Source organism: Salvia splendens, chromosome 4 (genome assembly GCF_004379255.2).
Source record: "Salvia splendens isolate huo1 chromosome 4, SspV2, whole genome shotgun sequence".
Lineage (NCBI taxonomy): Eukaryota > Viridiplantae > Streptophyta > Magnoliopsida > Lamiales > Lamiaceae > Salvia > Salvia splendens.
The window spans coordinates 237,011-260,624 of NC_056035.1; the positions used below are offsets into that span (position 1 = coordinate 237,011).

Sequence of the window (23,614 nt, forward strand, 5' to 3'; positions counted from 1 at the left end):
AAGAAAAGGATTTAAGAAGAGATTTTAAGAATCCATATATCATTAATTAAATTTTAAGAGAAAATAGAATTTCTCCAAAATTAGTAAAGGGGATATTACAGTTCTGCAAGAGCAGTGAAGCCCGATTTAGGATTTAAGAAAAATTCTATAAGCCGAGACTAAGAGATAGATGTTATCCTATAGGGTGCATGCATTCTTTTCTTAGAAAAATAGTTCAAGTATTAATTAGCGTGTCACGCTATTTTCTAAAGGAAATTATTCAAGGGGCAAGTGAGGCCAAACGAGGATTTGTTAATTGGAGATAAGCATACCAGGTGGGCTTTCTTTTAATATCCAGCACATTAGTGTGGATATAAATTAAATATTTGTGAACTTATGGAATGTCATATTTTCTCAAATGGAGCTATGGTTTTTGTTAAATTATTGTCATGCCATAAAATGTTTGTTTTCGAGGACTATCTGTTGGACTTTTTGTGTTGGTGTTTTAGTTTATGAAGTGTATTATTTGGGCTTTATTTGTGATGAATTTTATGATTAAAAATTTATAAAAATTTGGAGTTTCAAATTGGGTGTTATGGCTATATTATCATTATATTTATGTTTTAAATATTAGGTTTTAATTCGGAATATTAATTTATAAGACTCTGTATAAATCTTTTAATTTAAATTCTCTTTTGTAATTAAATTTGTATATTATTATTTTGCCTTTTATTAGACTTTTAATTTAAAAATGTAGGTATAATTATTGGAAATTGTTATATATAGTAAAATAAATCTTTAACTTGATGAATTCGATAATAAAGTTGTAGGTTTTCTATCTAAATATAAATAAAAATTGGAGGATGTTGTAGTCGAGTAGTTTTATAGAAAAGTGGTCCTTCTAAATTTTATTGAAAGATGCATATATAATTGAAACTTAATTGTAAATAAATTATCTAATGTAAATTCAAAGTAATTAATAACTAGAAGTAAAATTATTTCGTTATTAATACATACTCAATTGTTTACAAATTGTGTTTATATTTTCATATATTAACTTATGAAAATTCTTTAAAGACACCAAATCTCTTGAATTACTAAAATTCTATAAAAAATACTAGGGGTGTGAATTCGGTTATTCGGTTCGGTTTTTGCCCAAACCGAACCGAACCGAAAAACCGAATTTCCTTAAAAAATAAAACCGAACTGAACCGAAAAACCGAAAAACCGAAAAATCGAACTAAAAAAACCGAATTAAACCGAAAAACTGAAATTTTTAATAAAACCGAAAAACAGAAAAAAATATGTAGTATATATTAATATGTATATATATATATAATTTATTTTATTTTATATAAACTAATATAATATAAATATATAATATAAAATTAATAGAATATATATAATACATATTATATAAAATATTTAAAGAATATATATTATATATATGATATAATATATTTAAATTAATAGAATAAATATTTATAATATTGTATTTAAAATATAAATTTGGTTTTTCGGTTTTTTTGGTTTTTTTCTTCACCCGAACCGAACCGAACCGAAAAACCAAATTTTTTTTATTTTCAAAACCGAACCGAACCGAAAAACCGAAATAACCGAACCGAATTTCAAAATTTCGGTTTGGTTCGGTTCGGATATTCGGTTTCCGGTTTTTTTGCTCACCCCTAAAAAATACTACTGTCCATATTCCTGAAAATTTGTCACTTATTCTCATTTTGTCCGTCCCTAAAAATTTGTCACCTCTTACTTTTACTATCTTTTGTAGTGGATCTCACACTCAACGAACTCATTAACACTCATATTTTATTGACTATAAAACTATTTCATCCATTTCATAGTAGTTAAGTCATTTTATCATTTTGGTACATTACATAGTAGTGAAGTCATTTACCTTTTTAATAGATTTTCAGTGGGATGCCCCAAAAACATGTTAATCGCTTAGAGTGGACGGAGGGAATACTATGTTATCATGATCAAATTTATACAATATTTTTTTACTTTTGTGTTTTCCAAATATATAATGTAAGGATATAAATACATCTAATAAAGTGTTATATACCATATGCTTCATTTATTCAACTATAACACATATTTTTCTAATGTCTTATGTAATAATGGAGTGCTCATTTCAGTTGGAAGAAGAAGGCAGAGTTCGGTAAGCTCGGCTTACCGAACTGGAACTAGCCTAGAACTAGCCGAGAAGAAGAAGGCAGAAGAAGGAAGCTCGGCTTTGAGCTGGAACTAGCCGAGAAGGAAGAGTTCGGTTGTGAGCCGAGGAGGAAGGAGTTCGGTCTTGAACCGAGAAGGAAGAAGCAACCTAGCCGAACTAGCCGTTGGAGCAGCAGTTAGTTAGCTGAGATGTAGCGGTTATTCTTCTTGCTTTCTTGATTCTTCTTGTAGTTAGTTAGTAGCAGTTGCTACTTGATTGTAGAGCTTTAAATAGCTCACCGTGTATGTAGTTTAGAGTAGAGTTTAATCAATAAAGAGTTTTCCAGTTTTCTCTCCAAGTTTGTCATCTTCAATACTCAAAGTGTGAGTGTGTGTGTTCTCTGCATTGTGTGATCTCATACAACAGTGAGTGTGTGTGTGATCTTATTGAGTGTGTGAAAGCCTTGTGTGTGCGAATCCTAACAAGTGGCGCCGTCTGTGGGAAGGGATATTGAAGCTGATTTGCAGAGGATCAAACGGTTTCAGAGATGGCAGCAAGGCTTGATGCAGAAAAGTTCACAGGCAAGAATGATTATGGCCTGTGGAAGATGAAGATGAAGGCGGTTTTAATTCAACAAGGCTTGGCGGCAGTTCTTGCAAAACCAGAGGAGAAAGGAAAGGCTCCAGTGCTTGATGAAAAAGCTCAGGCAAAGATGGAGGAGATGCAGCTCAAGGCACATTCTGCAGTGATTCTGTGCCTTGAAGATAAGGTCTTGAGGGAAGTTCAAGAAGCCAAGACTGCGGTGGAGATCTTGGACAAGTTAGATGAAGTTTACTTGGCCAAATCCTTGGCTAACCGGCTGTATCTCAAGAAGAGGCTGTATGCCTATAGTTTTTCTGGAGATAGGTCCATCATTGAGCAGCTAGAGGAGTTCAATAAGATCATTGATGACCTGGGATCTGTTGATGTCAAGATCTCAGATGAGGATAAGGCCATTCTCACATTGAATGCCTTGCCTAGCTCGTATGACCAGCTAAGTGATGCAATTATCTATGGAAGAGATAAACCTATCACCTATGCAGAAGTCTATTCAGCCTTGATGGCCAAAGAACTCCAGAAGACAGCCAACAGAGGCTCTGCAAGCTCCAATGTTCAAGCTGCAGAGGCCTTGAATGTGAAGAAGTTCAAGAAGCAGAACTTCAAGAAGAAGTTTGAGGGCCCTAAACCCTCAAGTTCTGATGCTCAGAAGGAAACCAGAGCTTGCTATTGGTGCAAGAAACCTGGACATTTGAAGAAAGATTGTCATGCATGGAAGAGAAAGATGGCCTCTGAGGGACACAATCAATCTGATTGTGTGGAGAGTGCTGATCCCCCGGCTCAACTCATGAATATCAGTGATAGTGGGGTCAGTCATAGGTGGATAATGGACTCGGGGTGCAGCTTCCATATGTGCCCCAATAGAAGCTGGTTTCATGATCTTCAAGAAGCATCGGGTACGGTTGTTCTTGGTAATAATCACATTTGTCAGATCAAAGGAATAGGAAAGGTAAAACTAAGCCTACAAGATGGCTCTATAAAGATCCTAACTGGGGTGAGGTATATTCCAGAAGTAAAGAGGAACCTCATCTCATTGGGAATGCTGGAGCAGAAAGGGTTCACCATATTGATGAGTCAAGGAAAATTGTTTGTGAAATCTGGAGATGCAGTGATGATGGAGGCTGACAGAGAGCATATTCTCTATTATCTGAAGGCTAAGGCTGTTGATGGAGAAAGCAATGCATTGTCAGATGATTCCATAATGCTATGGCACAAGAGATTGGGCCACCCAGCTGAAGGAAGCTTGAAAGAACTCATCAAGAAGGGTCTGATCTCTGGAGATTTCAACAAGATGGACCCCTGTGAGCAGTGTATACTTGGAAAGGCTAAGAAGGCACCCTATCCTACAGGTATTCACTCTTCTACAGCCCCTTTAGACTACATACATAGTGATCTTTGGGGGCCTTCACCGGTGTGTTCAATTGGTGGAGGAAAGTATTATCTAGCTATCATTGATGACTATACAAGGAAGTTGTGGGTATATATTCTTAAAGAAAAATCTGAAACACTCACAAAGTTCAAGATATGGTGTAAGGAGGTTGAGCTAGAGAAGGGTAGAAGTGTTAAATGCTTAAGGACAGACAATGGCCTAGAGTTCTTGTCTGCTGAGTTTGATCTGTTTTGTAAAGAGAAGGGTATGAAGAGGCACCGGACTGTTCCTGGTAATCCTCAGCAAAATGGTGTTGTGGAGAGGATGAATAGGACAATCCTAGAGAGGGTGAGGTGCCTACTTCTTGGGTCTGGTTTGAGCAGCAGATTCTGGGGTGAGGCTGTGTATACAGCAGCCTATCTCATCAATAAATGCCCATCTACTGCCCTGAAATCTGAAACTCCTGATTACATGTGGTATGGAGCTCATAGTGACTACTCAAAGTACAAGGTGTTTGGGTGTGTGGCCTATGCTCATGCTAGGCAAAGTAAGCTTGAAGCTAGGGCTCTGAAATGTATCTTGCTGGGATATCAGAGGGGTGTTAAGGGGTATAGGCTCTGGTGTATTGAGCCCGGTAAGCAGAAGGTCTTGGTGAGTAGGGATGTGGTGTTCTTGGAGGATCAGATGCCATACCTGAAAGATAAGCTGGACTCCAGTGAAGATGAGGGTGATTTCTTCAAGATGGAGCCTGTGGGGGTTGGCCTAGGAGTAGGTGGAGTTATTGACTCAGGGAGTGAGTCTGATTCAGATAAAGAAGAGGCTCCAACTCAGGGCAACCAGGCTGGTGAGTCTATATCAGACTCTATCAGAGACTATCAGCTTGCAAGGGACAGAGTTAGAAGAGAAACAAGGCCACCAACAAAGTTCTCTGATGTTGTGTATTATGCTCTGTGTGCAGCTGAAAGTATTGATGGTGCAGATCCACTCACATATAAAGAAGCTATGCAGAGTAAAGATAGAGAAAGATGGATTGAAGCCATGAATGAGGAAATAGAGTCTTTACTCAAGAACAAAACATGGATTTTGGTGGACAAATCCAAGCTGAATACAGATGGAAAGGAGAGGAAGCTGATCAGTTGCAAGTGGTTGTTTAAAAAGAAGGTAGAAACCACTGATAAAGACAGAATCAGGTTCAAGGCAAGGCTGGTGGCTAGAGGCTTTACACAGCAGGAGGGAATCGATTTCAATGAAGTGTTTGCACCTGTTGTGAAGCACACTTCGATTAGGATTCTATTGGCTGTGGTGAATCAGCTTGACTGGGAGCTACAACAGCTTGATGTGAAGACAGCCTTCCTCAATGGAGATCTAGAGGAAACTATCTTCATGGAACAGCCAGAGGGCTATGTGAAGATTGGAGAAGAAGGCAAGGTGTGCCTGTTACAGAAAAGTCTTTATGGACTTAAGCAAAGTCCTAGACAGTGGAATAAGAAGTTTGATGCACAGATGAAGAAGATTGGCTTCTCCAAGTCAGAATATGATGATTGCATCTACATCAAGAAGGCAGGCAGGACTCCCATTGCCTACCTATTACTCTATGTGGATGATATGCTACTTGCAGGGCCTTCTATGACAGAAATTCAGAAAGTTAAACAAGATCTGAAGTCAAGCTTTGAAATGAAGGATCTAGGAGAGTCAAGGAAGATCCTAGGCATACATATTCAGAGAGATAGAGGCTGCAAGAAGCTGTGGATGCTGCAAACTGACTATATTGAGAAAGTTTTGCAGAGATTCAAAATGGAAAATGCAAAAGCTGCATCAACTCCTCTGTCCCAGAGTTTTAAGCTATCAAAGGAACAAGCCCCTAAAACTAAGCAAGAGGCTGATGAGATGAAGACTATCCCTTATGCTAGTGTTGTTGGGAGTATCATGTACACTATGATTTGTACTAGACCAGATCTTGCTCATGCTATCTCAGTGACTAGCAGATACATGGCAGACCCGGGGAAGGAGCATTGGAATGCTCTTAAGTGGATATTGAGGTACATGAAGTCAACTAAGGACTGGGGGATTGTGTTCAATGGCTGGGAAGGTGAATCTGAGGAGGTTGTGCAGGGCTATTGTGATGCAGACTATGCTGCAAACCTGGACAACAGAAAGTCCCAAACAGGTTATCTTTTCACCATGTTTGGAACTGTAATCAGCTGGAAGTCAGGGTTGCAAAGTGTTGTTGCTCTCTCAACAACAGAATCAGAGTATATAGCTCTCACTGCAGCTGTACAGGAGAGTTTTTGGATTCAGGGAGTGATTTCTGACTTTGGTTTTGACCAAAAGACAATGGTGATTCATTGTGACAGCAGCTCAGCTATGTGCTTGGCTAAACATCCGGGTTTTCATGAAAGGAGCAAGCACATAGACATAAAGTTGCATTTCATTAGAGATGAGATTGAAAAGGGGAGAGTGAAGGTGATTAAGATTAACACCTTGCACAATCCGGCTGACATGCTAACAAAGTCTCTAAGAAGAGACAAGTTTGATCATTGCAAGAAATTGATCAATGTTTGTGCAAGAACTGAGATGAGCCCTCAGGTGGAGAATTGTAATAATGGAGTGCTCATTTCAGTTGGAAGAAGAAGGCAGAGTTCGGTAAGCTCGGCTTACCGAACTGGAACTAGCCTGGAACTAGCCGAGAAGAAGAAGGCAGAAGAAGGAAGCTCGGCTTTGAGCTGGAACTAGCCGAGAAGGAAGAGTTCGGTTGTGAGCCGAGGAGGAAGGAGTTCGGTCTTGAACCGAGAAGGAAGAAGCAACCTAGCCGAACTAGCCGTTGGAGCAGCAGTTAGTTAGCTGAGATGTAGCGGTTATTCTTCTTGCTTTCTTGATTCTTCTTGTAGTTAGTTAGTAGCAGTTGCTACTTGATTGTAGAGCTTTAAATAGCTCACCGTGTATGTAGTTTAGAGTAGAGTTTAATCAATAAAGAGTTTTCCAGTTTTCTCTCCAAGTTTGTCATCTTCAATACTCAAAGTGTGAGTGTGTGTGTTCTCTGCATTGTGTGATCTCATACAACAATGAGTGTGTGTGTGATCTTATTGAGTGTGTGAAAGCCTTGTGTGTGCGAATCCTAACATCTTATTACATTTTCTGAAATGGAAGCATATTTCCAATTTATCCTTTGTCTTATTATATTCATATTCTCCACTCTAACTTTTTATTTAAATATATTTAGCCGTTAATATATCTTTATTATTTGAAAATCATTTGTCCCGTGCATAGCACGGGTGATAACACTAGTGGGTATAATGAGTGACAAATTTTTTAACTCGTTCATTACTTGGGGTGGCCTTGCACCTTTGTATATGTGCATATCCATTGATACACGAGAGATATTACATGAATAAATACTGCATGAAGCCCCTAAACTAGTACTAGGAAAGCACATTTAATCCTATTTTACTGTATTGTTTTTTTATTGCAGCTGTTAATTTCAGCTCTATCTGTCAGGGGTAAAATGGCATGACAATTTCAATTGAGCAAAAGCAAAAACTGGTAAAGAAGTACTATATGTATACGGAGTACTACTATTTTATGATGTTAGATGGATCACTGCTAGGCTTCTCTGAATCGTTTTTCAAATGCTCAATGTACACACTGTAAGAAGGGTCGTAAGCAGCAGCCATCTGCAAGTACTTCAGTGCCTCGTCTTCGCGGCCAACATTCGCTAATGCACTGGAGAACCACGACAAATTACCTTTAGTGAGTATGCAATTAGAGAGACGACACGACTTCACTCTTCATGGATTCATGAAAATTGAAGAGACAACTAACTACTAGTAGCATATACTCGAATGGCATGCTTGGAGAAAATGTGAGTTGTGGCATCTGTTATGTACCTTGAAAGAACGAGAAAACCGTCGTAGTAGTGGGCCTTGCTCTTTGAATCCTCTGGTTCTTTAATTCGAGCTATTCTTTTTAGGTGCACAAGACCCTGCTCCATCTTGCCCTGCACAAGTTTATTGAAAAGATAAGCTTAGTTTGAGGCTTTTCAATAAGATTGAAGCAACATGTTATATGTGTTCTTGGAATGTTATATTGAACCATATGATGGCGATGCAAAGGGGGTTGTTAAAACGAACAAATTTAGGTGGTTCGGATGGGTACCTGCTGCACGTTAGCAATACCCGCCCATTGAGATACAAGAATCAAAAGATCAATATCTTCGACTTCTGTAGGATCACCATCAACGAGGAGCTGAATCAAAGAGTAAGCCCCTCCAGTCATGTATCAGTTACATGATAATAAAATGTCTGAAACATGAACTAGAGAACTGCGCATACGCATATATCCAGTCTTTCAGTTAGTACAGGTTTTTTTCAAGTATCTGATTATCATGAAAATGAAGATGGAGAAAAACCAAGTGGTTCGTGCAGATTTTAACTGTACCAGACCTTTGAGATTGCAGTTTCAAATAACTCAGCAGCCTCAACAAATTGTTTGTTCTTTAACAGCGTTTGCCCCAAAATAAGCATGGATTTTACGAACCCAGGGTCCTTTTCAAGGGCAAGTCTGCAGTTCATATTTCAAATAAAAAGCAAAATAAACATAGAAGACAAAGCCAAGACAATGAGTGCACAGGTTCCCTTACCTTAGGCATATAATTGCAATATCCTCACGGCCTGTAGATAAAACTTTGATAGAGTACTGTATAAAAAGTACTAAGTTGGATTAGCATACTTAAATGGATTATAAAGCATTATAAAAGAGCATGCTACAGATCACTGACATTGACCAGTTCGACTGGTGATAACGTGTGGGCATGTACTTCTCCTTCCTTTGTCATTATAGCAATATCTGCTGTTTGGGAGCTGCCATCTTTTTTAATAGTCGGTACTTCTACTGGAGTATTTACTTTAGGAACCCCCAAATACATGAGTAAAGTGGGATTGCGAAGGCACAATTGCTGTGGGTTGAAGGGAATAAAAAATGAGCAAAAAAGAAAAAAAAACCATCTCAAAATATTTTTATGTCAAAGAAGGGTTGGAGGAAGAAGAAGCGTGAAAATGGCTTAGTAAAAACTACTGCACTGCAGGATACACCATGCACTGCATATTTTTGCAACCTGCGAGCCTCGCCAAGATTTATACTTTCATAAATCGAATGGCTAGAATTCGATCACTTTTCATAGGAGACGAGGAGATCAAAACAGTGGAGTTTTAGCATACACTAATTTTAGAGCAACAGCACCAACCTGTATCAAAGTCAATGTACTGTTTGAAAGCCAATAAACTAAGCTGCCCTGCAAGATATGAAAAAGGAGAGCATTAAATTCAGATAAATAGTGCCATGTTACAGTATGATGACATAATGGATCAAATTTATTTCATACTAATAAATCCATCTAAATAAGCTGCAATAACAGGGAAGTATAAGAGGGTATACGTTTGAATCACAACCCCACCACGCACTACCACTACAATAAAGAAATGCAAAAGCCGCAACATATCATAATGAACAACTGACACACTCAATTTACCTGGGGAATACTAAATGTAGCAGTCAACAAAGGCAGAGTCAAAATCAACAAATAATTCTTGTATCCCTGCAATGAAATGCAAAGGATCACATTCTCAAGACTAGTCAAAGTAGTACACAAAGAACTCCATAATGTTTATCAACTTCATTCTATTAATTAACAATTATTGAAAGCCTTATACTTAACACTATTTAACTTCGTGAAGCTTACCTTTGCTAAGGACCCTAAGGAGCCTGGTAACTGCTGAAGTGGTGACTTTGCAAAGGACAACTGAGAAGTAAAAAAAAGCATTGGAATATAAAACATACTATAAGATACACACCTGCAGTTCTGCACTATCAGTTCGAGATACCAAAGAAAAATAAAGTATCTTGATCTAAGTGTGAAAAGGGTAGGGCCCTCAACCTGAACATTAACGACATGCAAGCCTGCAATGCAGAATGGGAACAGAAGTCCCAACGCACCGTGTGGATATTCAATCAAGTTCTGGAACCATAAAGTTCCACCCTGTAACAGTAAGAATAAGTTCACCTTGTGAAACTGATCAGAGCAATGGAAAGGATAAACATTAAAGATGATGTTGGAGTCTGTTAAATTTCCTATACAATGCCAATATTCAATGCTCTATATGCATGGTTTTCAAAACTAACATGAGAAGCATTCAGCTTAACACTTTGAAAGTGAAATGACTTAATTGCGTTCAATGTACTTGTTTTATCCGAAAATCATATGCATATGGTACTAATTGTCTTACACTATAAAAGCCAGGGTGATGATCCAAGCACATTCTACGGATACTTGAAATCCACAATAAAAAGCAAGGGACCTGCATAAATAATTTGATTCATCTGTCATTATAGAGACATTAACAAAAAGAGAGTGACAGACATATAAAACAAAACCACAGTTAATCCTTTCATCAGTCTCAACATGCCAAGAACTAAAATGAACAAGAGAATGAAGCATGTAGTTCCATAACGTTCCGCAAGAAAAAGAATCTTTTGGCTAGGGCCAAAAGAATATGTAGTACTCCATCATAAAATTAACAAGGAACATAACCTGAAAAGCAAATGAGGAGATGAACCAAAACAATGACGGGCACCTAGCTGCCTTCTTCTCCTTAAGGAAAAGGGAAAATTGGTCCATGAAACCTAGTCCTGACTGAGGCGGTGGGAATGGTCTAGGTACTATTAAGAACAAAAAAACAAAAATCATATGTTACAGTTTACAGAAATCGTTCCGATTATGACATATACAATTATAACTCTGTTAACACAGTACTTTAACTCACACATACGATAACTGCACAACTGCATAGACATAGCTTTCTAATGTAATTTGCTTGTGTGAGAAAACTAACCAAGAGTTTACATTTTACCAGGTTATAATACAAGCATCTCCTTCCATTTGTAATAGGAGTAATTCGGTAGTTTCATTTCTGGTGTTTATGACAAACTGATAGATCAAGCATGGAAGCAACAAAAGTAATTTGTTTTTGGTATCCTAACCATGACCTGAAGAGCTAAAAGGGACAAAAGGATAAATTTTTCTCAGATAGAATTTCGGGCGGGATACGAAAACTCACGTCTAGGTAGCAGCATTCCTAACCTCCTCATTTTTTTAAGTTGCACCACAGTAATAGGAAACAATGCAAGTCTCATTGCCAATGTAGATGTTGAGATCACTATCCACCTACAAAGTTCGACTTGATTGAGTCAGTTCTCAATCACTACAGCCCCAACAACAGAAATCAGTCAAGCGCAAATAAGAAAGCAAATAATAAAAGGTACTCAATTGGAAACCTAAAAATTAAATCCATCCTTAAAACAGATAAGGATATATCCAGTAGCTCTCGTAAACGATCAGATGCAGCAACTGTAATTTCAAAAATGAAAAATCGTGCAACATTATCCAAGCAAATGAATATGTGAAGCGCGAATAAGCGCTCTCGCTGTCACGTTGCACAATGCAATATATGTATAGCGCCTACCATGGAAAGCCTGTGAAATCATGGTAATAATCGAGCATTGAGATGACAGCTTGAACAGCGAGAAACGGCTCGTCCTGTTCAGCAGCTTCGACAAGGAGGGGAGGTTGAGATTCGTCCGATTTGGAGACGCCGGGATCGGCGGAGAACCGCCGATTAAAAGATAAGCAATCAGGAGATGAGTGGCGGAGCAGCCATCCACGGTTGTTACTGTACTGGTGGTGGCGCCGGCTGGTTGAGCTAGTCAACCGTGAATGCGAAGAGGATGAGGAATAATGGCAGACGAAATGGTGGAGCGACGGCGGGCAGCGGCGGAGTTTACTTAATTTTAACAGCCCCATTGCGCGTGGCAAGTTTTTCGGGGGGTTTATTGGCTTTACTAAAATTATCTCAATGCATTTTTTTTATTTAGGTAAGTTTATGGAGTACTATATGTAATTAGAAGGTAGTATCTATCAATATCTAAAGTGAGAGTTTTTTGGTCTGCCACCTAGCAGCATTTTGGCGGGAAAGTGATAAAAATGGAGTATGTTAGTCATCCAGCTGTAGTGCAATCTTTAGAACGCTGCCCATGCGCTATACCTTAGGCCTGCAAATATAGGTAGATCTATATTGAGTATTCTGCAATGTGAGTATTTGAAAAAACTGGAATGTGCAGTATTCGAAAAAACAAATGGCTCAAGAAGGGAAATTAAAATGAACTATAGTCCGTCCAAAAAGTAGGAAGTGTACAAGACAATCCTATCAGAAAAAATGAAATATTAGGCAAAAAACTTGCAACAATTAAAATGATTTAATTATAATTTAATTTAAAATTATGATTTAATTATAATTTAATTTAAAATTATAATCAATAATGAGAGCAGGCATACCATTTCAAGCGAACAAATCAAAAAAAAGAGAGAAAAAGTCTAGATCTAATGAAATCAGTACTACTCCTAAAGAAAAATCAGAAACTCAACATAATCAATACAAGGCGGGTGAAAGAAAAAACGAATATGGAGGACGGTGGGGCAGCGAGACAGCACGACCGTGAGCGTGGCCGCGCGATATATGAGGCATCAGAGAGGTGGTAACGGGGAGAGAATACGATGCGGTGAGGGCGGTAGCAGAGAGGGGAGAGAGAAGAGGCGGAGTGAAATTGAGGAAATTATTGAAAAGAAAATTAAATAAATTTTTTCATCAGAATAAGATGAAAAACACAACCCAAACTTACCATGACATCCAAGGCTGACGGAGAGGGCAACAGCGAAGCAGAACCGTATGAAATGAAAGGCCGAGGCTGTTCGAAGAGGAAACGTCTAATTACAATCTCTAATTAACGTCCAATTTGATAACTTTTGCTACTTTTAGAGTGAATCTAACCTTTTATTTCAGGAATTTTGAAGTTGGGAGATTGAGTATGAACATGAGTTCTTTTCTTTTTTGTAGAGGAAGGAAGGTGTTTGGGCTATGGTCGGTTAGCGATAGAGGTGAGTGCAGAGGAGCGGCGCACAGAACAAAATTGAGGAGGAGGAGGAGGAGGAGGAGGAGAGAGAGAATTCTGTGGGCTGGTGTGTAGGCAGAGAAAGAGAGAAGGGAGGAAGATGGAGGCTTTTCTGCATGGTTAGGGAATAAAATTGGGCTGCGATTAAAGAGTTGGGCTGATTTCTCTTTTTAGGCCTTGCCAAGTTAATTTGAGGTTAATTAATTGCCCAATTATATTTTTTGAATCTCCTAATTTGAGTAAATTTTAATTATTGAAATCCCTGATGATGAGTCAATTGAAAGTAAGTAATTTCACAGATTTAAAAATGAATAATTCTAATTTTTTTAGTTGATGGTATTTGACCATTGAATTACATATACGTTCGTATTGATAAAATATTTTATAATAATTATTAATTAGTATAGTTTGTTGTATTATTTTAAGTTTTATATTTATTTCAAGTTAAAAAAAGTATTAACAATACTATACAAAAAATAATAAAATAAAGTTATAGTATGTTGTGAAGTATTAAAGAGATTAATAAAAACATGATCAAAACAAATAATAATGAGAAAAAAATGCTCTATCAAGAGTCACAAGTCGTGAATGTTTGAAGATTTTCAATCATGGACAACTGTTTGAAGATTTACATAATGACCATTAACAAGAATCAGGGTCAATTACTCTCTCATGTTGGATTATTTTTTAGAAAACCTATTTTCAATCATGGACAGCTGTATGTTGCTATATCAAGAGTCACAAGTCGTGAATGTTTGAAGATTTTGGTGTATAAAGATGAACAAGGTGAAGGCAATGGTGATTCTACTGCTAATATTGTTTATAAAGAAGTTTTTCAAAACTTATGAACTATTGGATTTTTTATGTTTGCGTAAGTTCCTATTTATGAATATTGCATTTTTTTAATGAACTTATTTTACAATTCTCTTACGTATTATGTATGTATATATGTATCATTTTCTCATCTTTATTCTGTATTATATTTTATTTATTCCCCCCATATCTGCGTTTCAAATTCATAACAATTATTTGTTCATTGGAAATAGACACTTATGTATTTGTCTTGATATTTACAATGTGTTTTTTACAAACAACGAATTCTCTGTCTGCAAGCATAATCATACAATATTTATCATCTACTTTTTTTTAAGTTCATTTATCTTAGAATTTATTACAAGTTTTATGGCCCGTGCATAGCACGGGTGGTAAAACTAGTTATCCTAAAACGCAAACATGTGAATTATCAAAATTATAAAATTCAAAATTTATTTTACTAAATACGAGTGCTTACAATCACACTCGACTCGAATACCAAAATTACATTTGTGTATAAATACAAGAATATATACAGAAATTAAATTGGTTAGAGCACAAAGCCCCCACAAACCCTAGAATTACAAAAACGCCCACTTTCATCTCTCCGCAGATCACCATCAATCTTCTCCCAAATCTTGCTCTAATCTCCACCGTTCATTTTTCCCGCATTCCTGATCTCCGCCGCCATCAACCGCCTCCGCGCGACCCGATTGCCAGCCCACGAGCCTTCGCTGCATCTTCACTGAATCAGCCATAACAGCTCGGTTAATGGTCTCGCGATTTTCTCTACTCTTTTAATTGCGTTTTTGTTGTTTCTCTTCAAAGTTGGTGACTACCACAACCAGGAAGTTGGAAAAATTATCAATCTTTTTTCGTCTTTTTATCCTATTTATTCGAATTAGGCTGTAGATTTTTCCGTTCTTGACTTTCGATTATCGGTTTAGCTGTTTTTAATCTAATCTTGTGCTAGTTGCTGTACAATAAAATTTAACTTATTTAAGAAATTAACCGCTTTCCTGTTTCTTAGCTGCTGTGTCTCTCCCTCCCTCTCTCTTTATGCATCTCTTTAAAAGTGCAATAACTGTTTGTATGCGTGAAAAGTAATGATTTTTACTGTAAAATTTCAGTGCAAATGGAGGGAATTCATGGAGGAGAACCGGGGATGATGCATTATTTGCAAGATCAAAATCATCATGGACTGCATCATCACCATATGAGCAACGGGGATGCCATTGATCCAGACGAGCATGGCGAAGAGAACAACATTGTAGCAACTGGAGGGGTAAATGAAGTCATGGATGGGGATGTTGGAGTTAATATGGGGAACCAATCTGATAATGGTACAATGATTCAGCATGTAGGGGGCGGTGACAATAGTAATCAGCTCAGTCTTTCCTTCCAGGGTCAAGTTTATGTGTTCGACTCGGTGTTACCGGAGAAGGTTCTAAATTGAGTGCATACTTTCTATCATAGTTAATGTACTTGTGTCCATCCTAACATTCTGATCTTATTTCATATGAGAGGCATCTCTAGCATTACCATGATAACTTTATGGTGACGTCACCCTCACCTCACCTATAACACTGTTTTGCTATCCCTTCAGGTTCAAGCTGTACTTCTTTTATTGGGAGGCCGTGAAATGCCTCCTAACATTCCCACTGTTCCAGTATCTTCTCCAACTAACAGGGTCCGTTATCTCTGATTGGCATTTATTACTTTGCTTATTTATGTTATATTTGGCCCTTTTTACTTGGTATCTTTTTCTCTTGTTGATAGGGTGTATCCAGTACTCCACAGAAGCTCAATGTTCCCCAAAGATTGGCTTCACTCATAAGATTCCGCGAAAAGCGTAAAGAGCGGAATTTTGATAAGAAAATACGTTATACAGTTCGGAAGGAAGTTGCTCTAAGGTTTGGGAATTCCCTTGTAGTAATATATATCCATCAAGTTTTTAGCTCAGAATTGGAATTTTCCAACAGAAATGTTTAAATGGATATTCCTGCTTTTAAAGGATGCAACGGAACAAAGGCCAATTCACATCCTCAAAACCGAATCATGATGATAGTGCATCAGCAGTGTCAAGCTGGGACTCAAATCAGAGCTGGGGAGCTGATGGCAATGGATCTCATATTCAAGATATTTCGTGAGTTTAAATCGGACATACATTTTACTATGTTTTATGCTTCACCTGCTATAATGCTGATAATACCATGTTTTAGTCCCTGCTCTCAAACCATCAACTTGTCTTCTCACAATTTTTTAAGGGTGTATCAACGTCCGTATTATTGGCTTCATTTTCCTGTATCTTGACATTTGACCTTCTGTTATGGCGTTACCACAATTTGATGTTTGCAGGGATGTTTAATGGCATGTGAAGCTTATGTAAAACATTCTCTGCTAAGCCTAATGATATATATAAATATGATAAACAGGAGATTGGGATGTCATTTTCAATTCTGTTATAGATGATTACAATATAGATACGTTCCACAAACTTAGTGACCATTCTTTGGGATTCTGAGTTTTATCTTGATGCTTTTTATGTTAGCTGCTACTTGCTGAAGCTTTTTATGTTAGCTGCTACTTGCTGAAAACAAAATGTTGACTTTGAACAAACTGTTCAAAATGTGATTTGTTCTTTTTACTCTTTATTGAGAAATGAGAATATTATCTTTTATGTTGGAAATAAGATTTTGAGCCCCAATTTTTGCATCTATTAGATGTGGCATGACTGTTATTAAAACTAGACTGTACTTGAATACCTATTGATCCTCTCACATATGACTGTTTGCTATATTGACGTGTCAGTTGCCGGCATTGTGGTATCAGTGAGAAGTCTACTCCAATGATGCGCCGCGGCCCAGAAGGACCAAGGACCCTTTGCAACGCTTGCGGACTCATGTGGGCAAATAAGGTAAGCTAGGGGATCCAGAAGTTACATTTTACTTATGTCTACCATATAACCTTTAAAACTCCTTATGCTGTCCTTTTGACTAATGTTGACCTTTAAAACTCATTTTGTCATCCTTTAAAACTCTTTATCTCCTACTTTGCCTTTGTTATCACGTGTTGCTAATCTACCAAATATCAGTTACTTGCCTCCTTGTGTATGTACCAATCGTCAGTTGAAATGGAATTATCTTGATGTAGAGTTGGTTATGAGCTCTCCCTCTTGTAAATTCATTACACCAAATGTTTTGGTAGTTGTATTAGGTGTTCATGACTTGCTCAAGGTTGTTACGATGTAGAATCAAAACAGCCTAATTTTGTCATTTGACTCATTTCAGGGGACTTTGAGGGACCTATCCAAGGCGGCCCCACTGGGAGCCAACCCCCCGCGCAACAGAAGTGTGGAGGTACGTACCATTCTGCAAATTTTTTGAACTTAATCTAACGACACATTTATGATTTATCCTCCGCTTCTTGGCAGAATGGGAACTTTGAGGCGGAAGAAATGGTCCTGAGCGCTGCTGGGAACGGCAATGATTCGTCTGGATGATATATCCATTTCGCTCTGTAGAACTAATAGAAATGACATTTATAACTAGCCTAGCTTCAGCTGTTTATGTAATAGGTGAAGAAGTGGGTTTCAGACAAGGTAAAGTTTTTACAAAAAGAGTGCTCTTTTCTACATGTGATTGTTGTTGTATCAGAATCCGATACTGTTTGAAATTACTGTTATAATGCATGTAACATAATAGTATATGGGGTTTTCCCTCTCTTTTCTCTCACAAAATGATTTTGTAAGTCTTTGCTTCAAGAATTACTCAATCCTTCCACAAATTAGTGCCTTGTTTGAGATTACGATTTTTGAGGACAATAGTTATGTTAGAATTTATAAAATAGTAGTACAATGCTTGATTTTACATGCGTAATTTACATTTAAAAAGAATAAATTTACTCTTTTTCTTAATTCAAGTAATTTTGTTGGAGAAGATGAGAATAAGTTAATGCAGACTGAGAGTCAACTCTTTATCGGAGACTTGAACAAGTCTTAAGTTAGTACAAATTCTACGTTACGTTATCTTATTACTACTACTGCATTATTTATTGCAATTATCATACAAATTTTTTTTATGAATCTGTTATCACAAAAATTGTCAAATTGCATAACTTCGTATAATTACGTCTCAAAACCAATTATAATCATTCAATTATCCCATTTTTAACTCTGTTAAAGTCTATTAATGGAAGTATCCACATATGCTTAGCTTTATATGAAGCCAATACAATATAGTAATAGAGTAGTAGTAATTTGTAACATTAATTTCGACGACATTATGTCTCTAAATGCCGACGTGTCTCCCTCCCATTCGCCATCTTAATTAAGTATTTACCAATATCTCGGATTATATATTTTTATATTAATGGCAAAAAGATCTATACCATTCCTTCATTTTCATTTTTAGCTATTTCTTTATTTTTACCAAATAAAGGAGGTTTAAGTCCGCCGGGAGAAAAATCCTCCGCATCGGAATATCTCAAAGAGGATTGCTCCATTTTCTGTAGATCGCTTTGGGATCTTCTCGATTTCTCCGTTGATTGATGCTGTAGTCTTTCACTTTTTCAATCGCTGCTGTTGTTTTTTTCAAAATTTGGGGAAATATGGCAAGGAGTAGATCCTCCATCAGCAAATGGAGGTTTCTAAATCCGGCTTATTATCTGAAGCGGCCGAAGCGTTTGGCTTCGCTTTTGATTTTGTTCGTCTGCGCGACTTTAGTTGTGTGGGATCGGCAGACTTTGGTGCACGAGCATGAGGTACATATTGTATTTTTTTAGGTCGTTTGTTTTGTTTTGATGTGTGAAAGATGATCTGAAGATATTCGGCATTCTTTGTTCGATTATTTTTTAGGTGGACTTGTCAATATGATTTTTGTTGTTGAGGATTTGATGCGATCCTTATGGTGGACTAGTTCAAGAATTTTTTTTTGTTGATATGGGTGTTTTCCAGCTAACGTTTTGGGATTTAGTTCGGTTAGATTGCAAGAAAGGATGTCTTTTATGCTTACATACACTTGTTTGGAAGGTGTAAATGTGATGCCTCTATGTTCTTTTGGGTTTAGAAGTTCCAAACTTTCAACTTTCAGTCTAACAAATGAGTCTTCTCACTGGCTGATCAGATCCAGACATCCAGTATGATTCTATGATATTTAGGTCCTTTGTTAGTGCGGTGCTACTTTGCTTTAGTATGTTCTCCCCCAAATTGAGTGAATTTAAGGTTAACGAGGGAAAAAACTTGGTTGCAGTTGTGTTGACTAAGTACTAATGTGGAGTACTATAAATTGGAGCCAGCATGTTGCTTTATGTGCTGGTTTGATTTTATAGTTGACCTTCTTCTTGATGTTTGGTTTGTGGATGAAAAGAATGACTTACACTATTGCTGTGATTAACTGCTTATTTTATAACTGACCAGGAAGAGGTGTCGAAACTGAACGATGAAGTCACTCGGCTGCATAATATGGTAAGGTATTTAATTTTCGTAGTTTATCTTTTCTCTAGGTGTGGATATTTTTTTTTATTGAGACATAAATTACATTTCAGCTCGAAGAATTAAAGACTGGGCATAGTGGTGTGGGGACTGAAAATGTGATTGAACAAAGCAATGAAAAAATGAAAGTAGATGTTTCTGAAGATCCGATCGACATTGAACGGAGAGGGAAAGTAAAAGATGCTATGATTCATGCGTGGAGTTCCTATGAAAAGTATGCTTGGGGCCATGATGAACTCCAGGTATGTTTTTATTTGTATTTTTGGTGCTTCTCAAGAATATGGTTAATCCTCGACAAATTAATAATGTTGATGACAATTCATGGTTATCAGCCTCAAACAAAGAATGGTGTTGATAGCTTTGGTGGTCTTGGAGCAACTCTAGTTGATGCTCTCGACACACTATACATAATGGGATTAGATGAGCAGTTCCAAAAGGCTAGAGAGTAAGTTCAGATTTCCTTTATGGCCTTAAATTTATGAGCAGTTAGGGTGATTCTCCTGTCTAAACATGTAAAGTTGATCAAAATTTACTAGAAACTCAGCCTCCCATTAATATTAAGAATGATCTTCAGTAATACACGGCTCTTTCTGGACAGAAGCATGAAAACATGTGTGTCATCTTTAATCATTGTGTTGATCAGTACTGTTTCTTCGGCTAGTATACATCTCACCATATCCATCTCAGTAGGATAGATTTACATATCACCATATCCATCTCAGTAGGATAGAGAATTAACCATAATCCATTCCTTCTGTGTTTCTCCTCGTAAGAGACTTGACTGAAGTACTCAATTTATTTTGAGTGTGAGGTCACTGCACCTCTAATTATTGATGCATAACAAGTTTTTTATGGCAGGTGGGTTGCAGAGTCCCTGGATTTTAACAAGAACTATGAAGCTAGTGTCTTTGAGACAACCATAAGGTTGCTTTATAAGGTTTAATATGTCTTTTATATTCCTCTAGTTGATTTATCTTCCCTGAAGTTGACCCTCAAATCTGCTTATGAATTCATAATCATTTTATAACGCAAAGAAAGATTTCTTAATTAAATTGTACTTCATGTTTGTGATAATCCAGAGTCGTTGGTGGACTTCTCAGTGCATATGATCTGTCTGGAGATAAACTTTTCCTTGAGAAAGCAAAGGATATTGCTGACAGGCTACTGCCTGCTTGGGATACTCCTTCTGGCATCCCTTTTAATATTATTAACTTGGCCAATGGAAATCCACATAATCCTGGGTGGACAGGGGTAAGTGTGTATTTAACTTAGGAATCACATATGTTCTTTACTATAAAAATATCCGTGATTCATGTTTGTGTTTCCATGCCATTGAGTTATTTTACAAGATTATCTCGCATGTAGTGACTGTCAAATAAGAAGATTCATGTTTGTGTTTCCATGGTTTGATTTTATTGGAACACTGCCATATTTTACAAGATGGTCTCGCATGGAAGTGACTGACAACTAATTCTTACTGTAGGGTGACAGCATTTTGGCTGATTCTGGCACCGAGCAGCTGGAATTTATTGCTCTTTCTCAGAGGACAGGGGATCCCAAGTATCAGCAGAAGGTTTCACTTTCTCTCTGTCTCTCTCTCCGTCTCTCTCTCTCCCCGTCTCTCTCTCTCTCTCTCTCTCTCTCTCTGTCTCTCTCTCCACACTCACACTGAAATATGAGACAAATGCAGATTGTTATGTAGAGTCAACTGTCAAAGTAACTTCACTGAAGCATTATTATGATGTGAAAGTGCGCGTGTAGATGGGGTGTAAAACTGTAAACTCCCTCCTTCCCACTATAAGGGATCAACTTTCTATTTTGGATTGTCTCTCCATAAGTGATTGATTTCCTTTTTGGGCAAAAAACAACACTTTTATCTCTCCTACTTTATTCCCTCTCTCTTACTTTATTCTCTCTTTCTTACTTTATTCTCTCATTTTCTCTCTTACTTTTTCCTCAATCATACTTTATTCTCTCCATTTAACTCAATAAATTTCATTTTCTTAAATCACGTGCCCAAAAGAAACTCCTCACTTATAATGGGACGGAGGGATTATATATTTATTTCAGGATCTTAATGGAAGGCATACTGATCACCTTTCCTGTTTAAACCTTGAGAACTGTATTTCCCCAAATTGATTATGTGATGTTTCAGGTGGAAAATGTCATTACAGAGCTAAATAAAACCTTCCCTGATGATGGTTTACTTCCCATATATATCAATCCACACAAAGGATCTAGATCGTATTCTACCATAACTTTTGGAGCCATGGGGGACAGGTATGTTATTTTATGGATTTGAATTTACACATATTATAGCATATATGTTCTATTCTGAGCACGAATCAGCTATGATTGTTAAAGGTGGTTCTGTAAGGTTTTCTAACATTTTAACGAAAGGACACGGAACTGTGCAGCTTTTATGAATACTTACTCAAGGTTTGGATACAAGGAAATAAGACCAGCCCAGTCAAGCATTACAGGTAAATATCTGACAGCTGTTTTGTTCCACTTAGACACATATTTGTACATATCACAGATTTAAAACTATATGTAAGGCCCGCAGTTTGATGCACTATATATTCTACTCCTTTCGAGAACTTTCCGAACAGCACTGTATAATATATTCCTATCAGGGAAATGTGGGAGACATCAATGATTGGTCTTGAAAGCTTGGTGCGGAAAACAACACCGTCTTCTTTTACTTATCTCTGTGAGAAGATTGGAACTTCTTTAATTGATAAGGTGGATTTTACTATTTATAGTTGATGGCATAATAAGTGCATAATACTTCTTAGTGTGTTGACTTTCAGTAATTGATCTCGTATGTTATACATTTGCAGATGGATGAACTAGCATGTTTTGCACCAGGCATGATAGCATTGGGCTCTTCAGGTTATGCTCCTGATGAAGCCAAGAAATTTTTATCTCTGGCTGAGGAGGTAAACGCGCCAAATTCTCACCTAAGCTTCTTGAATCTTGAGTGATAGGCTTGTGAGGTTGAGTTTCATTTACTGTTTTTAATGGATAATTTCGAATGCCTATGCAGCTAGCTTGGACCTGCTATAACTTCTACCAGTCTACCCCGACGAAATTGGCTGGGGAAAACTACTTTTTCAATTCAGGACAGGTGAGAGAGTCTTTGATCTCTACTGTTTCAAAATATTTCAAGAAATACTTGGAGCGGAAGGGATAATATTTATTTTCTGTTTTGGTTTCTTCTATTTTAGGATATGAGTGTTGGAACATCATGGAACATATTAAGGCCAGAGACAGTTGAGTCACTCTTCTACCTCTGGCGTCTGACGGGAAATAAGACATATCAAGAGTGGGGATGGAATATATTTCAAGCATTTGAGAAAAACTCCCGCACAGACTCTGGATACGTTGGATTAAAGGATGTGAGTATTCTCGACTTCTGAATTATTAATATTTTTGTTTTCATAGATTCTCAACGATCTTTAGAAGGTACAGTTTTCTAAATTTCCCTTCCAAAAACAGAAGTCGAAATCTCTCTTTTCCCTGTTGAAATCTTAGGCTCCTTGAATATATGCATGTCTCGATTAGCTGCTAAAGGCACAAATTACATAATCTTCTTGAATGGTACCTGACAATTTGGTCTCTCTCGTCTCCCAGGTTAACACCGGTGTAAAAGATAACATGATGCAAAGCTTTTTCCTAGCAGAGACGTTGAAGTATCTGTACCTTCTCTTCTCACCTTCCTCAGTCATTTCACTTGACGAATGGGTTTTCAACACAGAAGCACACCCTATAAGGATTGTAACCCGGCATGACCATACAGGGGGTAAGTCGGAAGTGTCCGATGGTGACCATCTAGAAACCCGGTCCCGGGCCAGGAGAGAAGGCCGTTTTCATGGCAACTAGGTGACTTTAGATGTATTTCACTGCATGTCATATGCTATAGCGTAGGAGGCCATAGCAACTAGACGTATCGAGGAGCATCAAGAGACATCAAGTTGAAGAATAACAAGCTCATAGAGATTTCTGTGTGCATTGCCTGGCCTCATAGTAGAATAGCTTTTGCTTTGTAACATAGAATTGTTAGACGATGTTGTTGATTTATGACACCTTTTTTGTATGTTAGAGATTTACACAAATCTTGTCAAGTGATGTACTACTGTTTTGGAGATGGCATATACTTCACATATTTTCATTGCTTGAAGTTTGAAGAGAGTTT

The 23,614-nt window shown here is 37.4% G+C and overlaps 3 protein-coding genes across 4 annotated transcripts; 2 read left to right on the forward strand and 1 right to left on the reverse strand.

The window, feature by feature from the left end:
* Positions 1-7,547: 7,547 nt before the first annotated feature.
* On the reverse strand, positions 7,548-13,227 carry LOC121797694 (ALBINO3-like protein 2, chloroplastic). 2 transcript variants are annotated; one of them, XM_042196368.1, is made up of 16 exons: positions 12,992-13,221; positions 12,843-12,908; positions 11,630-12,215; positions 11,225-11,331; positions 10,699-10,826; positions 10,394-10,465; positions 10,045-10,146; positions 9,850-9,909; positions 9,640-9,705; positions 9,355-9,402; positions 8,890-9,066; positions 8,752-8,807; positions 8,555-8,672; positions 8,268-8,357; positions 8,000-8,109; positions 7,548-7,835 (listed from the first exon to the last, which is right to left on the reverse strand). In XM_042196368.1, exons 3-16 carry the CDS (start codon positions 11,965-11,967, stop codon positions 7,688-7,690), a joined length of 1,620 nt encoding a protein of 539 aa, XP_042052302.1. In that variant the 5' UTR covers positions 11,968-12,215; positions 12,843-12,908; positions 12,992-13,221; the 3' UTR covers positions 7,548-7,687. The 2 variants fall into 2 exon arrangements, with proteins under 2 accessions (XP_042052302.1, XP_042052303.1); XM_042196369.1 differs by lacking the exons at positions 7,548-7,835; positions 8,000-8,109 and having other exon boundaries at positions 8,295-8,433; positions 12,992-13,227.
* Positions 13,228-14,480: 1,253 nt separating this feature from the next.
* LOC121801211 (GATA transcription factor 28-like) lies at positions 14,481-17,664 on the forward strand. Its single transcript, XM_042200663.1, has 8 exons — positions 14,481-14,699; positions 15,056-15,369; positions 15,532-15,615; positions 15,705-15,838; positions 15,940-16,071; positions 16,737-16,842; positions 17,216-17,284; positions 17,359-17,664. Exons 2-8 carry the CDS (start codon positions 15,061-15,063, stop codon positions 17,425-17,427), a joined length of 903 nt encoding a protein of 300 aa, XP_042056597.1. The 5' UTR covers positions 14,481-14,699; positions 15,056-15,060; the 3' UTR covers positions 17,428-17,664.
* Positions 17,665-18,321: 657 nt separating this feature from the next.
* Positions 18,322-23,605, forward strand: LOC121797697 (mannosyl-oligosaccharide 1,2-alpha-mannosidase MNS1-like). The gene is made up of 14 exons (XM_042196374.1): positions 18,322-18,686; positions 19,342-19,389; positions 19,470-19,658; positions 19,749-19,861; positions 20,275-20,340; positions 20,496-20,667; positions 20,900-20,989; positions 21,572-21,696; positions 21,834-21,899; positions 22,053-22,161; positions 22,260-22,358; positions 22,466-22,546; positions 22,647-22,817; positions 23,053-23,605. Exons 1-14 carry the CDS (start codon positions 18,534-18,536, stop codon positions 23,299-23,301), a joined length of 1,731 nt encoding a protein of 576 aa, XP_042052308.1. The 5' UTR covers positions 18,322-18,533; the 3' UTR covers positions 23,302-23,605.
* Positions 23,606-23,614: the final 9 nt, after the last annotated feature.

Excerpts from the sequence above, each read along its gene's own strand:
- LOC121801211 (XM_042200663.1), top strand. The coding sequence starts at position 15,061 with ATGGAGGGAATTCATGGAGGAGAACCGGGGATGATGCATTATTTGCAA. Across the intron at positions 15,839-15,939 it reads CGGAAGGAAGTTGCTCTAAG|GATGCAACGGAACAAAGGCC; the intron begins GTTTGGGAATTC and ends CTGCTTTTAAAG. Across the intron at positions 17,285-17,358 it reads CGCGCAACAGAAGTGTGGAG|AATGGGAACTTTGAGGCGGA; the intron begins GTACGTACCATT and ends GCTTCTTGGCAG.
- LOC121797694 (XM_042196368.1), bottom strand. The coding sequence starts at position 11,967 with ATGGGGCTGTTAAAATTAAGTAAACTCCGCCGCTGCCCGCCGTCGCTC. Across the intron at positions 10,466-10,698 it reads TCTCCTCATTTGCTTTTCAG|GTCCCTTGCTTTTTATTGTG; the intron begins GTTATGTTCCTT and ends TTATTTATGCAG. Across the intron at positions 9,910-10,044 it reads TGCATGTCGTTAATGTTCAG|TTGTCCTTTGCAAAGTCACC; the intron begins GTTGAGGGCCCT and ends TTTACTTCTCAG.
- LOC121797697 (XM_042196374.1), top strand. The coding sequence starts at position 18,534 with ATGGCAAGGAGTAGATCCTCCATCAGCAAATGGAGGTTTCTAAATCCG. Across the intron at positions 19,862-20,274 it reads CAGTTCCAAAAGGCTAGAGA|GTGGGTTGCAGAGTCCCTGG; the intron begins GTAAGTTCAGAT and ends TTTTTATGGCAG. Across the intron at positions 22,818-23,052 it reads GATACGTTGGATTAAAGGAT|GTTAACACCGGTGTAAAAGA; the intron begins GTGAGTATTCTC and ends CTCGTCTCCCAG.